Below are 21,710 nucleotides of genomic sequence, written 5' to 3'. Positions count from 1 at the left end.
TCTCCTCCTCTCCTGTCTTCTGATGTCCTTCTCACAGGACATGATGGGACACTAACAGGCAAGTGTGTCTGGGAAACGTGTGCAGGCTTCCAGCCTCACTGTCGTGAGTCGACAGGGGCAACAGCAACCACAGAGACTCTCCGGCGTGATCTTGACTGGAACCAGAGGCTCAATGGTGAGAGTCTCACCTGGCCAGCGGCAGAGTGGTCTTGGACTCCCTCTACTACTGTGGCCGGGCAATGATGAACCATCCTGGGGCCTCTCTCACCGCAGTCTAGAGCTGCACCGTCCAACCCTGCGGCCACTTGCCATGTGCGGCAATGTAAGTTTAAATTTAAATCGATTACAATTCTGTATGGGAGAATCTGTCCCATGCCCCTTCCCAAGCTTCTGGTAGCATCCAGTGTTTCTTGGCTTGAAGATGGTGTCGCCCTGGATCTTTACATGGTCTTCCCTCTGTACGTGTCTGTCTCTGTGTCCAAACGTCCCACTTACAAGGAGACCAGTCAGATCGGATTAGGACCCACCTTAATGATGTCATTTTAACTTGATTACCTCGATAAAGACTTTATTTCTCATTTTGAAATGTATAGAAATATTGAATCACTACATTGTGAAACAGGAAGTAACATAGTATTGTAGATCAATTATACTTCAAAAATAAACAAACTCATAGAAAAAGAGATCAGATTTGTGGTTACCAGAGGCAGGGGTGGGGTGGGGGTGGGGGGCAATTGGATGAAGGCAGTCAAAAGGCACAAACTTCCAGTTATAAGATAAATAGGTACTAGGGGTATAATGTATAACATGGTAAATATAACTAACACTGCTGTATGTTACGTATGAAAGTTGTTGGGAGTAAATTCTAAGAGTTCTCAGCACAAGGAAAACATATTCTCTCTGTTTCTTTAATTTTGTTATCTATATGAGATGATGGATGTTCACTAAACTTACTGCAGTATCATTTCATGATGTATGTGAGTCAGATCATTATGCTGTACACCTTAAACTTATACAGTGCTGTATGTCAGTTATATATCAATAAAACTGGAAGAAAGTTATAATTTAATTTAATTATAACTAAATAAGATTAAAAATGCGTTCCTCCATAGAAGGTACAACACCAACAGTGAACCCTGATGCACAGTATGAACGCTGGATGATAACGATGTATCTGTGTGACCCATCAATCAGTTGTGATAAACGTACCAACGTGATGTGGGATGTCATTGGTAGGGGAGGGTGTGGGGGTGTGGGGACAGACAGTATACGGGAACTCTCTACTTTCTGCTCAGTTTTGCTGGGAATCTAAAACTGCTCTAGAAAATGAAGTTTATTAATTAAAAAAAATTCATTCCTCAGTCCCACCAGCCACCTTTCAAGGGCTCACATGTGGCCAGTGGCAACTGTATCGCCAGCGCAGATGAGGAAAGTTCTCCAGGACAGCGCTGCAGCAGAGGTGAGTGCCGCAGGGTCTGAGCTGGTCTGACCCATCTTTGTACAGTTGTTTCCAGCATTTTCTCTCGAGATCTAGCACTGCCTCTTCCCTCATTAATGTCTCCCCTTGTTCAGAGATTTAAAACTGGGCAGTGTTTGAATCCCACCCCTGCACTTCCAGGGAGTGCGTCTTTAGCTTCTGAGACTGATAGCCCCTGATAAACGGGCAAGACCAATGGGACAGCTGGAAAAGTTCAAGGTCGAAGGTCTGCCAACATCTACCAAAGCCAGAGCAAAATATGCCAGACCTTCACTTCCTGGCCAGACTTTTCACACTGATCATCTATCAATATGTTCTGTTTAATTTCTGATTTTATTTGGCATATTTGTAACATGACTAGATTCCAAATTCCTGGTGTCCTAAATTTGTTATTTCCAACACGAATTTCTGCGTGAAAACAGAGCTCTTCAAAACAGAAGCGTGCTATGTGTGACTTTTTTTTTTCTAAGCAAGTCATTTGATTTAAGGGAAAAAATTAAACTGCGAGGTAATCACTATTTTCACTTGAGAGAATGAATTTCATTCCTCTGTCTTACAGAGAACTAACGGCCATGGAAGTGGGTCACAGAGTGAGGGAAAAAGTATCAGCTCCTTTACGGAATGTTAAATATCTGTGCACAAGGCCTGGGTTCTCCAGAGTATCCAGCGTGCAAATGAGGCATACAAAACCTTTCCGTGCCAACGATGCTGCATGAAGATTTCATATTGGAAAATTTTGTGTATGTTATCAGTAATTTACAACCCAAAGAAAGCCTCATTTCTCCCTTTTCAAAGTAAGTTTTACCACCTTTCATTTATAAAACATTTTGAGGATTAAGAAAAGAGCATTGCGTTTTTGGCCAGACTCTCACTAGCCTGGGGCTTCCTCCAGCACTTGGGTTTGTCCAAGGGAAACATCTCTGGGTACGTTGTGGGCGGGGGGGGGCGGGGGGGACACCCTCAGGGAAAACCAGACCAATCCTACCCCCGACCGAGAAGTGTGGGAACATTTTTCTAAGAAAATTAGACAAATGACCTTGTATGTAGACATCTGATCTTTTAAATGTTGATTAAGGTAGAAACAAGGTTTTACCAGTCATCTTTATCTAGGGGGGATGACTAAAGTTCATTCCTCCTGTGGAAACTTTTGAAGTTATTTTCTCGCCCGCCAAACCTGCCCATCAGCAGCTCGTCCTCATCTTCCTCTCGGGCCTTCTTCACTTCCTCCTTTGCCTGTATGTCATCCATCTCTCTTTCTGGGCCCTGGAGAAAGAAACAAAGACTCCGGTGGCTGGGGATTATGCTTCCTGGGGACTGATTGGGGTGTCAGCATGCAGCCTTCCCTTGCCTTCTGCAAGCCTCCACACCAGCTGGGGTCAGCTGAAAAAGAACTCCCCAGTAATCAGGTCCCAATTCCTGGAAACTGTAAATGTAACCTATTTATAAGTATGGGGTCTTTGCAGATGTGATTAAATTAAGCATGTTGTGATAAGGGAATTCTACTGGATTATCAGGTGGGCCCTAAATTCTATCACAAGGTTCTCATAAGAGGGGGGCAGAGGGAGATTTGACACAGAGACAGAACAGGAGAAGCCCATGTGAAGACAGAGACAAAGATTAGAAGGATGCAGCCACAAACCAGGACCCATCAGAAGCTACAAGAGGCAAGTAAGGGTTCTCCCCTACAGCCTTTAGAGGGAGCAAAGCCCTGCTGATGCCCTCATTTCAGTCCATTGATACTGATTTTGGACTTCTGACCTCCAGAACTGGAAAGAATATGTTTGTGATGTTTTAAGCCAGCAAGTTTGTGGTGATTTGTTATGGCAGCCCCAGGAAACGAATACACCCTCCTTCTTCTATTCCCAGAGCACCTGGGCTGGTCCTTCAACCAGCTGACCAATGAATGAGTAATGAGAAGAGGCCTCAGAGCCTGAATGAGAAATTCCATACATGTGTGATTAAAAGAAGGGTTAGGAATGAGTGCAAACACATCAAGAAATTTCCCATAGTCATTGCTGAAAAGAGTTTGGTAAGGCTTTGCTGCAGAAATCAGATTCAAGAAGAAATAGCCCGAGACTTCCAGGTGGACCAGTGGGTAAGACTCCGTGCTCCCAATTCAGGGGGACTGGGTTCGATCCCTGGTCGAGGAACTAGATCCCCCATGCATGCTGCAACTAGGAAGCCTAAGTGGTGCAACTAAAGATCCCACATGCTGCAACTAAGACCCAGCACAGCCAAAATATATAAATATTTTAAAAAAGGAGAAGAAGAAATGGCTCCTGAGAAAACCACTTAATGATAACTACCTTTCAGCAATGGAGGGAAAATTTCCCCCTGAAATGCCTTGAAATGTTCAAATTTTAAGCACCTGCTTTGCAGCTTGTCCCAGTGTGACCAGTGACCAGAAACCCAAAGTTTCTGGCTCAAACAGTGGGAGGTAGGGGCTGGGTCCTCCAAGACCTTTCTCTCTAAGTCATGGCACTCCTAGGGGACACCGGCTGCTCTCTCCATTCGGTGAGATGTGCCGCCATTTAGTTATTGGCACTTAACAACATGAGAAACAAAGCATTTATGCCCATTAAAAGCATACATTTTAGCGTCAATACACTGGCTGCAAAGAGTTATAAATGACTTTGCACTGATGGGAGATATTTTATCTTCTTTATTTGAAGCCAGAGCTAAATTTTTAAGTTGGTGTCTCAGGATAGGGGCCTCAAAATACACACTAAAACAAACAAACAAACAGGAGGGCTCCACCCTTGAGGGAATGGAAAGGCAAAGCACAGAGGGACAAGGACGTTTACAATACACATTTTTTTTTGGCATTTACAATACACTTATCTGAGAAAGAACTTGACAGAATATATAAAGAACATCTACAGCTAAATAAGAAAAGTTCAAATAATCCAACGTGAAAGTGGGCAACTGACATAAACAGGCTGCAGGAACCATGTGTTTCTCTTGCTCTGACATCTGGGCCTTGCTGACCCAGGAGGGATGGCCCCTCCCAGGGGGCTGATTCTTAGAGATAGTAAATGCCAGAAAGCACTCCTTTCTTATGCAAACTGCATTCAGAGCTCACATCCCTAACCACCTCCACTACTGGGCTCATATTCAGGGCTGATATCTCCCTGCCCTAATTATTCCACAGCCAGCAACTAGACAACTAGTGCCGCAAAGCCCACTGAAACTCTTAAAACTAGCCAATCCTAAGCCTGCTCATCCGGCCTCACCTGTTCCTTCTTGCAGAAATCAAAACAAAGTTTTTTTGCCCACATCTTCTGCTCTCTCCCTCTGCCTCAAGACCAACCCTGGTGCTTCCCTATGTGGCCCTGCATAGCATGGTGTGGCCCCTCCTCTCAGAATCTGTGAGTAAAATAAGCTATCTTTTTGATGGTGGTCATCTCCTGACCTGCTGGCCTCAGCATACCTGAGTAATAACAGAACTTACATCTTAAAACACAAGTATTCCACAAAAGAGGATCTCCAGATGGCCTTAAAAGCCATGAAACAGTGCCTAAATTCATTCACCATCAGAGAAATGCAAAAAAATCAGAGAGAGATACCACTACACATCTGTAGAAACCCACAGTTCCCAGTGCTGGTGAGACTGGAGGGATTGCAGAACAGTGCAGCCCCTCTGGAAACAGTTTGGCAATTTCTCATAGAGTTAAAGGTACACCACACATAATAAGTGAGAAATAAAATAGAGAAATAAAAGAGAAATAAAAGCACACATCCACACAAAAAAAATATACACAAAATTGACAGCAGCTTCGGTCATACTGTTAAAAATTGTAAACCACCCTGGGACTTCCCTGGTTGTCCAGTGGTTAGGATGCCACACTTCCACTGCAGGGGGCACGGGTTCCATCCCTGGTCAGGGAACTAAGATCCGGCATACTGCGTGGTGCCACCAAAACAAAAGAAAGAAAGAAAGAAAAAAACTGGAAACAACCCAAACGTCCATCAGCTGGTAAGCAGATAAACTACTCAGTAATAAGAAGGAACAAACTACTGACTGAACTCCAGCAACATGGAGGAGTCTCATAGACGCTCTGCTTGGTGAGAGAAGCAGCCTCAAAAGACCCCATACTATATGATTCCATCTATATGACATTCTGAAAAAGGCAAAACTACAAGGACATAGACAACAAGGACCTACTGTATAGCACAGGGAACTATATTCAATATCTTGTAATAACCTATAATGGAAAAGAATCCGAAAAAGAATATATATGTGTGTGTGTGTATACATATGTGTGTGTGTGTGTGTGTGTGTGTATACACACATATATGAGGGTGAATTAAAAATTGTCCACACTCTGGTTATATTAGAACTTCTGTTGGCCGCACTGTCTTATCAGAGCTTTCTGTTCAAGGCTACTGTCTCCCTAGTCACTGCTGTGCAGGTGTGAATGTGTTACATCAGTTCATTTGTAACTGCAATGCAAGCAAAAATGGATGCCCCACTTGTGATTTGCAGAAAAGAAGAGCAGTGTGCAGTGATTTGTTTTTTGTGGCCTGAGGGTGTACCTGGTGCCATCATTTATCGAAGACTTTGTGCACAGTATGGAGAAAGGATTTTGTCATGAAGAATTGTGTGTGAATGCATAGAGAAGTTCAAGAGAGTTCACACAAGTGTTAGCCATCAAGAAGGAGCTGGATTCACTTCAATGAAGAAGTGAAGACAGCAGTGCATTCGTGGCTCGCAGCTCAGCCTAAAAACATTTTTTTAATGAGGGAATATCAAAGCTTGTTGACAGATGGACAAAGTGTATCGAAAAGCAAGGAGATTATGCCGAAAAATGATGTAAAAGACAAACTAAAATTAATTCTACAGCCAGAGTGCGGATAATTTTTGACTTACCCATATATATATATGTACACTTTGAAACTAACACACTTTATTGTACACTTGAAACTAACACAACACTGTAAATCAACTATACTTCAAAAAAATTATAGGGACTCAGATCAGCGGTTGCTGGAGCAGGGGAGGGCTTGGCTACAAGGAGACTTTTTGGGGTCGTGAAACTGTTCTACATCTTGATTTTTAGTGGTGGTTTCATAACTATATGTATTTGTCAGAATTCACAGAATTGTCCTTTTCACAGTATGTAAATTATACTTCAATAAAACTGACTCATCAGCAACAACTGACAATAATACCTAGCATGGCCAAAGATGGGACACAATTGAAATTCTCATTCGCAGAAGGGAATGTAAATAGGATGACACACTGAAAACTGTTTGTGTAAGAACTGGTGACCCAGCCTGTCCTCTCCTGGGCATGTGGCCATTTGAAAGACACGTACAGGAATGATGGGAACAGCTTTATCCATGAGGCCACGAGTTGGAAGCATCCCAAAGCTGCATTCACAGAGAGTGAATACATACCTTCTGGAATATTCACAAAGGAAGCACAAGCTACTGCTGTATGGGAAGATATGAATGACTCTCAGAACACTGCTTCAATGAATAAATAATGGGTAGCTACATTTATATGAATTTCAAAAGGAGGTGAAATCCATCTACAGGCATGGAATAGTGGAACCACTCTTCCTTTGGGGGTGGGTGCTGGCTGGGAAGGGGCCTGAGGAGGTTCCTGGAGCTCTGGTGATGTCCTATATCTTGATCTGGGTGGGGTGTTCATTAGTAAAATGTCATCAAGCCTTTTCCTACATATGAGAAAAGTACAGAAGTAAATGAATAACAAAAGAAAAGTTCATCGCATTCATCATACCTTGGTTTCACCCCAAGTGGCCTTGCCAAAATCCTCAGCATACTGTTCATCATCTGTAATCAGGAAGTTATCGAAGATGGTTCCGGATCTCACCTGTGGATGAAAATAAGGCCTTTGCTGTTGATGTGAAACATGAAACTTTCTACAAAATAAACAGTTGTAATTTGCTAAGTACTGCAACAGTAATTCGCTGTCAGTGGTAGAACATGCTGAAATCCTTTTCTGGAACAGACATTCCCTCCAGGGCACTGGTTCTTAAACTCGACTGCATATGGGGACCACAGAGAACTTTTACAAAACTCCTGATGCCTGGTCTCACCCCCCAGGGATGCTGATTTAACTGGTCTGGGGTACTACCAGGGCATCAAGACTTTGAAGAACTCCCCAGTGACTCGAGCATTCAGTGATGTTTGAGAACCACTGCTCGAGAACCTTCCTGTGCAAAGGGTAAGCTGTGGATGGGTAGCATCAGCACCGCCAGGGAGCTTGCTGGGGATGCAGAATCTCAGGCTCCACCCTGGACCTGCTACATCATCATCTGCAATCTTACCCTAAAGCTGACAGGCACCACAAGGTCAGCTCCAGGCAAATTCCCAGGGGGCAGGGAAGCAGACAAGAAGTGCCCAGAGGGTGGGAAAGATGTCCATTTTGTCTATGGCTGTATGTCTCAGGTCAATGTAGGGGTGCCAGTCACACAGTAGTAGCTCAGATACTAGCTATGTGAATTAAGGGGCTTAGGCTGAAGTCCAGAGTTATTAAACTAAAGCGAATTTAAAACCAAGTGACCTGAAAAAACTGGGGAAGATGGCAGAGTAGGAGGAGGTGCGCTCACTCCCTCTTGCAAGAGCACCAGAATTACAACCAACTGCTGAACAATCATCGACAGAAAGACACTGGAACTCACTGAAAACAAATACCCCACATCCAGAGACAAAGGAGAAGCCACAATGAGACAGTAGCAGGGGCACGATCTTGTTAAAATCAAATCCCATAAATGCTGGTGGGTGACTCACAAGCTGGAGAATGGTTATACCACAGAAGTCCACCCACTAAAGAGAGGGTTCTGAGCCCCACGTCAGGCTTCCTAACCTTCCAGCAACAGGAGTAGGAATCCCCAGAGAATCAGACTTTGAAAGCCAGCGGGATTTGGTTGCAGGACTGCCACAGGACTGGGGGAAATGGAGACTCCACTCTTGGAGGGCACACAAAAAAGCGTGCTCACCAGGAACCAGGGGGAAGGAGCAGTGACCCCATAGGAGATTGAGCCAGACCTACCTGCTGGTGTTGGAGGGTTGCCTGTAGAGGTGGGGGGCAGCTGTGGCTCACCGAGGAGACAGGGGCACTGGCAGCAGGGGTTCTGGGAAGTGCTCATTGGCGTGAGCCCTCCCAGAGTCCACCATTAGCCCCACCAAAGAGCCTGTAAGCTCCAGTGCTGGGTAGCCTCAGGCCAAACATCCAACAGGGTGGGAACACAGCCCCACCCATTGGCAGACAACCAGATTAAAGTGTCACTGAGTTCTGCCCACCAAATCGGATTAAAGTTTTACTGAGCTCTGCCCACCCAGCCCAACCCACTATCAGTCCCTCCCATCAGGAAGCACCCATGAGCCTCCTAGATAGCTTCCTCCACAAGAGGGCAGACAGCAGAATCAAGCAGTATCAGCAGTATTTCATCTTGTGGAACTGAAAACCACAGCCACAGAAAGACAGAGAAAATGAAAAGGCAAAAGACTTTGTACCAGCTGAAGGGACAAGATAAAACACCAGAAAAACAACTAAATGAAGAGGAGATAGGCACCCTTACAGAAAAAGAACTCAGAATAATGATGGTGAAGATGATCCAGGACTTTGAAAAAAGACTGGATGCAAAGATAGAAAAGTTGCAAGAAAAGTTTACCAAAGACTTAGAAGAATTAAAGAACAAACAAACAGAGATATGCAACACAATATGTGAAATGAAAAATACACTGGAAGGAACCAATAGCAGATTAACTGAGGCAGAAGGGTGAATAAGTGACCTGGGAGACAGAATGGTGATAATCACTAATGAGGAAAAGAATAAGGAAAAAAGAATGAAAAGAACTGAAGACAGCCTAAGAGACCTCTGGGACAATGTTAAATGCACCAACATTCGCATTATAGGAGTACCAGAAGGAGAAGAGAAAGAGAAAGGACCCAAGAAAATATTGGAAGAGATTATAGTTGAAAAATTCCCTAACATGGGAAAGGAAATAGCTACCCAAGTCCAGGAAGCACAGAGAGTCCCAGGCAGGATAAATCCAAGGAGAAACACGCCATGACATATAGTAGTCAAGCTGACAAAAATTAAAGACAGAGAAATGTTATTAAAAGCAACAAGGGAAAAACAACAAATAACATACAAGGGAACTCCCACAAGGGTAACAGCTGATTTCTCAGCAGAAACACTGCAAGCCAGAAGGGAGTGGCATGATGTATTTCAAGTGATGAAAGGGAAGCACCTACAACCAAGAATACTCTACCCAGCAAGGATCTCATTCAGATTCGATGGAGAAATCAAAAGCTTTACAGACAAGCAACAGCTAAGGGAATTCAGCACCACCAAACCAGCCCTACAACAAATGCTAAAGGAACTTCTCTAACCAGGAAACATGAGAGAAGAAAAGGACCTACAAAAACAAACACAAAACAATTAAGAAAGTGGTAATAGGAACATACGTATCGATAATGACCTTGAATGTAAATGGACTAAATGCCCCAACCAAAAGACACAGACTGGCTGAATGGATACAAAAACAAGACCCATATATATGTTGTCTACAAGAGACTCACTTCAGACCTAGGGACACATACAGACTGAAAGTGAGGGGATGGAAAAAGATATTCCGTGCAAATGGAAATCAAAAGAAAGCTGGAGTAGTGATTCTGATATCAGATAAAATAGACTTTAAAATAAAAAATGTTACAAGAGACAAGAAAGGACACTACATAAAGACCAAGGGATCAATCCAAGAAGAGGAGATAACAATTATAAATATATGTGCACCCAATATAGGAGCACCTCAATACACAAGGCAAATGCTAACAGCTATGAAAGAGGAAATCAACAGTGACACAATAATAGTGGGGGACTTTAACACCCCACTTACACCAATGGACAGATCATCCACACAGAAAATTAATAAGGAAACACAAGCCTTAAATGACACAGTAAATCAGCTTGATTTAATAGATATCTATAGGACATTACATCCAAAAACAGCAGATTACATGTTCTTCTCAAGTGCACATGGAACATTCTTCAGGATAGATCACATTTTGGGTCATAAGTCAAGCCTTGGTAAATTCAAGAAAATTGAAATCGTATCAAGCATCTTTTCTGACCACAGTGCTATGAGATTAGAAATCAATTACAAGAAAAAAAACTGTAAAAAACACAAACACATGGAGGCTAAACAATACACTACTTTATAACCAAGAGATCACTGACAAAATCAAAGAGGAAATCAGAAAATACCTAGAGACAAATGACAATGAAAACACAACGATCCAAAACCTATGGGATGCAGCAAAGGCAGTTCTAAGAGGGAAGTTTATAGTGATACAATCCTACCTCAAGAAACAAGGAAAATTCCAAATAAACAATCTAACCTTACACCTAAAGAAACTAGAGAAAGAAGAGCAATCAAAACCCAAAGTTAGTAGATGGAGAGAAATCATAAAGATCAGAGCAGAAATAAATGAAATAGAGACAAAGAAAACAATAGCAAAAATCAATAAAACTAAAAGCTGGTTCTTTGAGAAGATAAATAAAATCAATAAACATCCAGCAAGACTCATCAAGAAAAAGAGGGAGAGGACTCAAATCAATAAAATTAGAAATGAAACAGGAGAAGTTACAACGGACACCGCAGAAATAAAAAGCACCATAAGAGACTACTACGAGCAACTATATGCCAGTAAAATGGACAACCTGGATGAAATGGACAGATTCTTAGAAAGGTATAACCTTCCAAGACTGAATCAGGAAGACACAGAAAATATGAACAGACCAATCACAAGTAATGAAATTGAAAGTGTGATTAAAAATCTCCCAACAAACAAAAGTCCAGGACCAGATGGATTCACAGGTGAATTTTATGAATTTTATCAAACATTTAGAGAAGAGCTAACACCTATCCTTCTCAAACTCTTCCAAAAAATTGCAGAGGAAGGAATACTCCTAAACTCATTTTATGAGGCCACCATCACCCTGATACCAAAACAAGACAAAGATACTACAAAAAAAGAAAATTACAGACCAATATCACTGATGAATTTAGATGCAAAAATCCTCAACAAAATACTAGCCAACAGAATCCAACAACACATTAAAAGGATCATACACCATGATCAAGTGGGGTTTATCCATGGAATTCAAGGATTCTTCAATATATGCAAATCAATCAATGTGATACACCATATTAACAAACTGAAGGATAAAACCACATGATCATCTCAATAGATGCATAAAAAGCTTTTGACAAAATTCAACATCCATTTATGATAAAAACTCTCCAGAAGGTGGGCATAGAGGGAACCAACCTCAACATAATAAAGGCTATATATGACAAACCTACAGCAAACATCATTCTCAATGGTGAAAAACCGCAAGCATTCCCTCTAAGATCAGGAACATGACAAGGATGTCCACTTTTGCCACTACTATTCAACGTAGTTTTGGAAGTCCTTGCCACAGCAATCAGAGAAGAAAATGAAATAAAAGGAATCCAGATCAGAAAAGAAGAAGTAAAACTGTCACTGTTCGAAGATGACATGATACTATACATAGAAAATCCTAAAGATGCCACCAGAAAACTACTTGAGCTCATCAGTGAATTTGGTAAAGTTGCAAGATACAAAGTTAACACAGAGAAATCTCTTGCATTTCTATACACTAACAATGAAAGATGAGAAAGAGAAATTAAGGAAACAATCCCATTCACCATTGCAACAAAAAGAATGAAATACCTAGGAATAAACCTAACCAAGGAGGTAAAAGACCTGTACTCAGAAAACTATAAGAAACTAATGAAAGAAATCAAAGGTAACACAAACAGATGGAGGGACATACCATGTTCTTGGATTGGGAGAATCAACATTGTGAAAATGACTATACTACCCAAAGCAATGTACAGATTCAATGCAATCCTGATCAAATTACCAATGGCATTTTTCACAGAACTAGAACAAGAAATTTTACGATTTGTATGGAAACGCAAAAGACCCCGAATAGTCAAAGCAATCTTGAGAAGGAAAGATGAGTTGGTGGAATCAGGCTTCCTGACTTCAGGCTATACTACAAGGCTACAGTGATCAAGACAGTATGGTACTGGCACAAAAATAGAAATATAGATCAATGGAACAGGATAGAAAGCCCAGAGATAAACTATGGTCAACTCATCTATGACAAAGGAGGCAAGGATATACAATGGAGAAAAGGCAGCCTCTTCAATAAGTGGTGCTGGGAAAACTGGACAGCTACATGTAAAAGAATGAAATTAGAACACTCTTTAACACCATACACAAAAATAAACTCAAAATGGATTAAAGACCTAAATGTAAGGCCATGCACTATAAAACTCCTAGAGGAAAACATAGGAAGAACACTCTTTGACGTAAATAACAGCAAGATCTTTTTTGATCCATCCCCTAGAGTAATGGAAATAAAAACAAAAATAAATAAGTGGGACCTAATGAAACTCCAAAGCTTCTGCACAGCAAAGGAAACTATAAGCAAGATGAAAAGACAACCCTCAGAATGGGAGAAGATATTTGCAAACGAATCAACAGACAAAGGATTAATCTCCAAAATATATAAACAGTTTATCCAGCTCAATATCAAAACAACAAACAACCCAAATAAAAAGTGGGCAGAAGACCTAAATAGGCTTTTCTCCAAAGAAGACATACGGATGGCCAAGAGGCACATGAAAAGCTATTCAACATCACTACTTATTAGAGAAATGCAAATCAAAACTACAATGAGGTATCACCTCACACTGGTTAGAATGGGCATCATCAGAAAATCTACAAACAGTAAATGCTGGAGAGGGTGTGGAGAAAAAGGAACCGTCTTGCACTGTTGTTGGGAATGTAAATTGATACAGCCATTATGGAGAACAGTATGGAGGGTCCTTGCAAAACTAAAAATAGAACTACTGTATGACCCAGCAATCCCACTGCTGGGCATATACCCAGAGAACACCATAATTCAAAAAGACACATGCACCCCAATGTTCATTGCAGCACTATTTACAATAGCCAGGACATGGAAGCAACCTAAATGTCCATCAACAGATGAATGGATAAAAAAGATTTGGTACATATATACAATGGAATATTACTCAGCTGTAAAAAGCAATGAAACTGGGACATTTGTAGAGACATGGATGGACCTACAGACTGTCATACAGAGTGAAGTGAGTCAGAAAGAGAAAAACAAATATCGTATATTAACACATATATGCGGAATATAGAAAAATGGTACAAATCAACCGGTGTGCGAGGCAGAAATAGAGACACAGATGTAGAGAACAAACATATGGACACCAAGTGGGGAAAGCGGGGAGGGTTGGGGGGGGATGAATTGGGAGATTGGGGTACCAAATAGTACACACTAAATATATGCAGTTTATTGTCTGTTAACTGTATCTCAATAAAAGTTCTTAAAAAAAAAAAAAAAACCATGTGACCTGCCAAAGCTCCAGTCCGATGGCACCAATGTTCTCAAATTCTGAGAGGTCATATTCCATCAAATAGTTGGTGTTTTTCATCTTCTGATGGAGCCAAACATCTTTGTCTATGCCCTCTGGTTTCAGGCCATCCTACAAAAACAAACCATATGTGGTGGTCCCCGGGGATATGGGTGGGAGGGGCTGGCGGGGAGAAGATGCCACGCACCTGGTACGGAGGCTTCTGCAGCATCGGCGCCTGCCAGTCCCCATCCAGTTCGCTGTTCCAATCACTCGGCTTGCTGGCACGGGCATCCAGAAAATGCTTCTCCCAGTCCTTGAAGTGTGTGTAGGGAAAAAAAAAACTTAGCTTCTCAAACTTGAGAAAGGAAATTCTTAACTCCAAAGAGGCAGGGGCAGGCCTGTGACCCCTGTTGCACTTTTCCCCTCTCCTCCTCCATTTCATGGTCGAAGGGCTGAATGCTGGGGTTCCCACCCTCACCTGGGGCTTCAGGACCAGGCCCTGCCTGGTTTTTCCTCCCCAACCCTCCCTGTGATGACAGCACTCGTCCCATGCTGTTGAGAAGAATGGCGCTATGGAAAATTCAAAATGGTGGCCACCGTTAAAACGATGGGGCAGAAAGGGATTTTGGGAAGAGGCGCCACATTTATTGCCAATTAGGTTAAATCTGTCCTTCGACATCATGGTCACATATGGACTGTTCCAGAGAGAGGCTGGACAGCTAAGGGATGTTCCAAGATTTACCTGAGGACTGCTGGATGGCAGGAGAAAAGCAGTTATATTATTGAGTGTATATATATATATATGGTCACACTATACACATATATATACACACAGATATACACATACACATACATATATATGCACAGAGACACATTTCTACACATGCATATATACAGGCATATATATGCATAATGCACACATATCTATGTATATATGTATATGACTTAGTAGGTGTTGAATAAATATTTGTTTTTGTTTTAAATGGAGATTTATTTACTTATTTATTTTGGCCCTGCTGCACAGTTTGCGGAATCTCAGTTTCCTGACCAGGGATTGAACCCATGCCCCCTGCAGTGGAAGCAGTAGAGTCCTAACCACCGGACTGCCAGGGAAGTCCTGTATAAATATTTGTTGAATAAACAAATGCATGAGAAAAAGTTGCTCTGCGTTAATAATATTCAGATAAACACATCAAAGCATAAAAATGGTGCACAATGATGTTTTGTCTTTCAGAATAACTGAGAATTAGTGAAAGTGTTGTACTGAGGCTGTGGCTTTTCCACAGTACTCTAGAACTTCTCAACAATGGCACCTTGGAGTTAATTGCCTCTCCTTCTGCTTTTTGCCCTGAACCCCCTGGCAACAGATGAGCCACTCTTGTGTTGGGATCCAGGAAATTATAATTTAATCGATAGCCGACTCTTTATAATGAGGGTTATCAAATCATAATGCCATAAAGAACTACACTGTTTAGGAGATCCCACAGAACTGAACATATGGACAACACACAGGCAGTTTGGAAATGAGCTTTCTGAAAGGATGATTGGCTCCTCTGGGGACCTGCCTCATGTATACCCGGCACCAAGGCACACCTGCACTGCTGGGATGGCATCCTTGTAGCCCAGAGGCAGCCAGGATTTCAGCCCTAAGATCCGTATCTCCTGAGCCTCGGAGCCTTGGGGTCAGTTTCTCTGCCATTCCATACCTTGTTTAAAGTAAGTGCTCTTTCCAGGTGAAAACTACTTTTTTTACTTTGGTTTGAAGGTAAGAAAGGGAGAGGAAAACTTTCCTTTTTTTTTTCCTTGAGGAATGATGGGGAAGCCTTATATGATTGGGATTTTACTCTAATCTGAAGATATTCTCATTGATTGGATACATGGATTCCAAATTCATGGAAGTTTACTTTCGATCATCTATAAAAAAAAGGATTGCCAAATAACTTAAGTCTAAGCAAGATGTCATTTTAATTTCATAACTGCATTAAGTCTATGATGAAGTATTTGACCATTAGACACGAATGCTATTAATGTTTTTTTTTAATTTTATTTATTTATTTATTTATTGCTGTGTTGGGTCTTCGTTGCTGCACACGGGCTTTGTCTAGTTGTGGTTATCGGGGGCTACTCTTTGTTTCGGTGCGCAGGCTCCTCATTGCAGTGGCTTCTCTTGTTGGGGAGCACAGGCTCTAGGCGCATGGGCTTCAGTAGTTGTGGCACATGGGCTCAATAGTTGTGGCTCGCAGGCTCTAGAACGAAGGCTCAGTAGTTGTGGCGCATGGGCTTAGTTGCTCCGAGGCATGTGGGATCTTCCTGGAGCAGGGATCGATCCCGTGTCCCCTGCATTGGCAGGTGGATTCTTAACCACTGCACCACCTAGGAAGTCCCACCACTGTTTTAAGTTGCCAGAAATTAAATGTAAACATCAGTTACAATACTCTGTTATGCCAAAGACAATTGTCTTAAGATAAATAGCTTACATTTTGGCATAATGTTTGATGTTCAAAAAAAAAATGTTACCATAGGGACTTCCCTGGTTGCGCAGTGGTTAGGAATCCTCCTTGCAATGCAGAGGGTACACGGGTTCGATGCCTGGTCTGGGAAGATCCCACATGCCTCGGAGCAATTAAGCCTGTGAGCCACTACTAAAGCCCACACACCTAGAACCTGTGTTCTGCAAGAAGAGAAGCCACTGCAATGGGAAGCTCATGCACCACAACGAAGAGCAGCCCTTGCTCACCACCACTAGAGAAAGCCCACACGCAGCAACGAAGATCCAAAGCAGTCCAAAATAAATAAAATAAATAAATAAGTAAATACAATAAATATTAAAAAAAGTTACAACAATAACTAATGTAAACAGGAAAAAAAAGTAGCTTGTAGCAGGTTGAATTCCCCAAAAGATTTCTTTCTTGTAGCTCCCCAAAAGATTTCTCAACGTCCTAAGTCTCAGAATCTGGGAATGTGACCTTATTAGGAAAAATGGGTCTTTGCAGATGTAATTAAGGTAAAGATCTCTAGACAGATCATTCTGGATTATCCAGGTGGGCCCTAAATCCAATGACAAATGTCCTTATAAGAGATAGAAGAGACACAAGAAGAAGAGAAGGCCATATGGAGATGGAGGTAGAGATTTGAGTGATGTGTCTACCAGCCAAGGAACACCGGAAATCACCAAAAGCTGGAGGAAGCAAAGAAGGATTCTCCCCTAGACCCTTCAGAGGGAGCGTGGCCCTGCTGATTTCTGACTTCTGGCTTCGAGAAGAACTGGAAGGAAACATTTCTGTTGTTTTAAGCCCCAGTTTGTGGTCCTTTTTACGGCAACCCTAGGAAACTAACATAACTGTCATGGTAACTGATTCTCGATTGTCAGTCACAAGCATGATGGTCAAAAGTACTTACGTTCAAATGTAGAATGACGAGAAAGTCATTTTGATAAAAGTTGCTGATACATTTTCCTTTAAAAAAAATTGGTTAAAAGAACAAACCCTGGGACTTCCCTGGTGGTGCCGTGGTTAAGAATCTGCCTGCCAATGCAGGGGACACGGGTTTGATCTCTGGTCTGGGAAGATCCGACATGCCTCGGAGCAACTAAGCCTGTGCGCCACAACTACTGAGCCCGCGGGCCACAACTACTGAAGCCTGGGTGCTCTAGGGCCCATGCTCCACAACAAGAGAAGCCACCACACTGAGAAGCCTGCACACTGCAACGAAGAGTAGCCCCCGCTCGCCACAACTAGAGAAAGCTCAGGCGCAGCAACAAAGACCCAACACAGCCAAAAAAAAAAAAAAAAAAAACCCCAAACAAAACCCTACTTGCTTTCATCTCAAATATTTTAACTCTTTTGCAGTACCTTGAAGTGTGCAGCTGTGTGGCTGGGTTCAGCATATGTGCTCTGGGAGGACATGTTGATTCTTACAATGTAGTCATGATTACCAGCCATGCGGCAATTGTAAGGGTACCTGGGTACTTACAAACTACACGTGTACACTTTCTAGCAGCTGTGCAGGAAAAATCCACACCTGGGATTTGTCCTCTGTAGCCTGGTCCCAATCCTTAGACTCTGCTGAAGGCTTCTCCATTTTCTTCAATGATGTTAACTGCCAGTCATACTCTATGCTGCCGGATTCAATCGACTGACCATCAATTTTCACATCATAAGTGAGGTCTGGTCTTAAAGTCAGAGTGTAGAGGTGTGTAAAGCCATCAACCTGCATGTTTTCAGGGGAGAAAAGGAAAAGAATGAGACCCTTAACGTTTCAAGGCCAGTCTAGATCTACAGCATAAGTTGTTATGGGTCAAAGCCTTGTAAACAGCAAGCAGAGATGTTCTAGAAATAGGGGTTGACTTGACCATGAAAGGGTGTCCTACAGAAGACTCACCCCTTTGTAGAATACTTCCTCACTTCTGGCAGCCTTCTCTTGAGTCACTGATTCCCTTTTGTGCAAACACAATGGCTTTCACTTCTAATCCCCCAGGGAATTATGATGGGTGGAAACCTAGGGACCACTGTGTTGTTTCACTTATGAAAAGTTATACGGAAAATAACTTCCGGTTCTGTGTTCTGAAAGACACCAAATGAAGCCCACTCTATTTCTCAGTGCAGGGGAGAACTTTCTAATGCTCTGAGCTGTCCAACAATTTAAATTCGGGCAGGGCAGAATTGGTGAATCTTCTGGTCCTGGTTAAAGCCCCAGGCTGGACACAAGGAAAGCATTTAACATTCAATAAAGGAGGGCCGGGAGGCTTCCCTGGTGGTCCAGTGGTTAAGACTCCACACTTCCACCACAGGGGGCACAGATTCAATCCCTGGCTGGGGAACTAAGATCCTGCATGCCATGTGGTGCGGCCAAAAATAAATAAACAAAATAAAAAATAAAATAAAGGAGGGCTGGAAGGTGGGTGGGAGGGTGTCTGGGGAGGCTAGGGGTACCCAGGATGTGCTTGCCTGTCAACAGCAGAGGGGACCCCTGCACCATACCCCAGCTGCAGCAGCATCATTGGGGGCACACTGACAATGCTCATTCCCAGGTCAGCCCCGACCTGCTGTATCAGAACCTCATGGACAGGCTTCCCTGGTGGCACAGTGGTTAAGAATCCGCCTGCCAATGCAGGGGACACAGGTTCAAACCCTGGGCTGGGAAGATCCCACATGCCGCAGAGCAACTAAACCCGTGCGCCTCAACTACTGGGTCTGCGCTCTAGAGCCCATGTGCAGCAGCAGGAGAAGCCACTGCAGTGAGAAGCCCACGCACCACAACAGAGAGTAGCCCCTGCTCACCGCAACTAGAAAAAGCCTGTGTGCAGCAACGAAGACCCAACACAGCCAATTAATTAATTAGTTAATTAATTAATTAATTAAATAAAAAGAACCTCATGGACCCTCTGGTCACTTTCACAGGACCTCCAGGGTCTCTGATGCTGCTCAAGTTTGGGAACCACTGCCCCAGCAAAAAGGTTCTGTCAGGAGGAGCCTCTCCCTGCTAAGAGCCAAATCACAACAGCTTTTCAGCACTGCTCTGCACACCGTGGCCAATGACTCTGTCTGGAATCAGCACTACAGTCTACTCTGTGTCCGCCTCAAGCCTTGTAGCCCTCTGTGACAGCTGAGCGTGCAACTCTCCCAGCACTCTTCTCCTGCTCTCTGCCTGCCTCTGTCTCCACTTGCTTTTCTTAATTTAGACTTTGGGCTTGCTGGTCCCATGGCCAGTGCCCTCTGGGATTTAGCCACCGGCCCAGGGCCTCCTGAGAGATGATATCTACACCCACACATACGCAAACAGCTCCACACCACCATCTTTAATCCCAACCAACAAGCCGAGCTTCAGATCCAAAGTTACCAACAATTTAATTGACACCTCTACCTCGATGTCTGCCAGGATTTCACAACCAACTGTTCTAAACACAACCTCCTGAGTCTGCCCTGGTCCCTTTCTCGGCCTTTATTTCCCCTCCTATTTAACAGCAACGCCTCTGAGAGTCATCACCCACACCCTCAGCACCCACATTCCAAACATCACCAACTCCTCTGGATCCCACACCTTGATCATCTGTCAAAACGCTCCTGGGGGATACTTCCCTGGTGGTGCAGTTGTTAAGAATCTGCCTGCCAATGCAGGGGACATGGGTTCGAGCCCTGGTTTGGGAAGATCCCACATGTCCAGGAGCAACTAAGTCCTTTCGCCACAACTACTGAGCCTGTGCTCTAGAGCCCACAAGCCACAACTACTGAGCCCACGTGCCGCAACTATTGAAGCCTATTTGCCTAGAGCCCATGATCCACAACAAGAGAAGCCACTGCAATGAGAAGCCCGCGCACCACAACGAACAATAGCCCCTGCTCATCGCAACTAGAGAAAAGCCCACGAGCAGCAAGAAAGACCCAAAGCAGCCAATAAAAGATAAATAAATTTAAAAAACAAAGGGAAAAAAAAAAACCCACCGGGTCAGCAGGTAGGACCCCGCAAGAAACCATGCTGGCAATAGATACTCACTAGGGCGTCATGAGAGCGCAGAGGCCCCCTGCTCAGATTGAGACTGCATAAGAGAGGTATGGCTGCTTCCTCTCTTTGCTGTCAATCATCTCGAAATACACTGGTCTCCTGCCCAGATTCAGAGAGGCTAGGGGTGCTGGGGACGCCTCAGGGTCCCTGCTTCCTGATGCTTACCTTCAAAGTGGGGGGGGGGGGGCGCATTGGGGAGGGTACTTCCCCTTCACAGGCCCACACACCAGGAACTTAACGCAAGCTGCCTCTTTGGAGAAGCCCGGGGCAGGGCCACTGAGTTATAAACAGGCCCTAAGACCTAAAGTGTCATTTTCACAGGATCCCCTGGGTGAAAAGGTAAAGCGTATATGTATTCATTTTAGAAATATTCCATTTTAAATTGTTTGGATATTTTGAAGATTAATTTCTCCAGAATTTTTTTTTCACCCTGAATATTTCATTCCTTAATGATGATGGGTATAGTTGAAAGGTGACCATCCTGTTGTAACCCTTATGGGGCATTTTATAAATCGATGTCAGTGTTCAACAATGAGAGGTGTGCCCTCCCGGTGGGTATTAACTTCAGAAACCAAACCAATCAAAGTGGTGGACAAGTGTCTCTAATGGGAAAGCAGGGACTGGACAGACATGGCTCACTTAACTATTTAAAGGTCAAAACTATTTTCTATAAACTTACGTTATCATACGGCAAGAGTTAACATGATCACTGATTTGAATATGAAAGCATTTACCTTACATCTGATTGATTTCTTGTTTGAGTGATACTGATTCTTGAAATGTAAAATAACATGAACTTTCTTGATATCAAATCCACAAATATCAGGTCCTACAAAAAAAATATTGACTGCTCTCAATTCCCTTCTGTAACACATCACCGCATGATATCCCCAAACATTCTCCTGAAATAATAAACCAGGCACAGGAAGCTTATGTGTCTGGGAACCATCAGATGTTCTTGTGGAGATATTTAAATGGACCGTGACACTCCGTTCAGGTCACGGTCATCGCAGCCACTTTGGACTCAGGCATAAGCCAGCACATGAGCAAGAAAAGGAAGATCTAATAACAGTCTAGTAAGTGTCCCCCTCAGGCCCTCACTCTGAAACTCTGACCAGGGCTCCTGTACCCATAGGAGGGTTTCAGACCTGAACTGACTTTCTCTGATCCCAGCTCTCCTTCGCTGTTGAGACCTATTTGCAACTAACATATTCATCTCCACATGCCTCAGTGTCCTGGTCTATAAAATGCGGGTGTTAATCTTGACTTC

At 43.1% G+C, this 21,710-nt stretch overlaps 1 protein-coding gene across 2 annotated transcripts in view; it reads right to left on the bottom strand.

Annotated features, from left to right (window-relative positions):
* Nucleotides 1-543: 543 nt before the first annotated feature.
* Nucleotides 544-21,710, bottom strand: part of CALR3 (calreticulin 3) — a 31,348-nt gene continuing 10,181 nt past the window's right edge. For both annotated transcript variants that reach the window (XM_057710129.1, XM_057710130.1), the window contains 6 exons: nt 21,175-21,269; nt 17,960-18,148; nt 14,145-14,252; nt 13,937-14,068; nt 7,224-7,316; nt 544-2,740 (listed from right to left, as the gene is read on the bottom strand). In XM_057710129.1, coding sequence (XP_057566112.1) covers nt 2,597-2,740; nt 7,224-7,316; nt 13,937-14,068; nt 14,145-14,252; nt 17,960-18,148; nt 21,175-21,269 — 761 coding nt within the window. In that variant the 3' untranslated portion in view covers nt 544-2,596. The remainder of the gene's footprint in view (nt 2,741-7,223; nt 7,317-13,936; nt 14,069-14,144; nt 14,253-17,959; nt 18,149-21,174; nt 21,270-21,710) is intronic.

The sequence above is a fragment of the Hippopotamus amphibius genome, chromosome 15 (assembly GCF_030028045.1).
Source record: "Hippopotamus amphibius kiboko isolate mHipAmp2 chromosome 15, mHipAmp2.hap2, whole genome shotgun sequence".
In the NCBI taxonomy this organism is placed as follows: domain Eukaryota; kingdom Metazoa; phylum Chordata; class Mammalia; order Artiodactyla; family Hippopotamidae; genus Hippopotamus; species Hippopotamus amphibius.
Note: the sequence above shows the minus strand (reverse complement) of the source record. Positions and strands in the feature narration are given on the sequence as shown.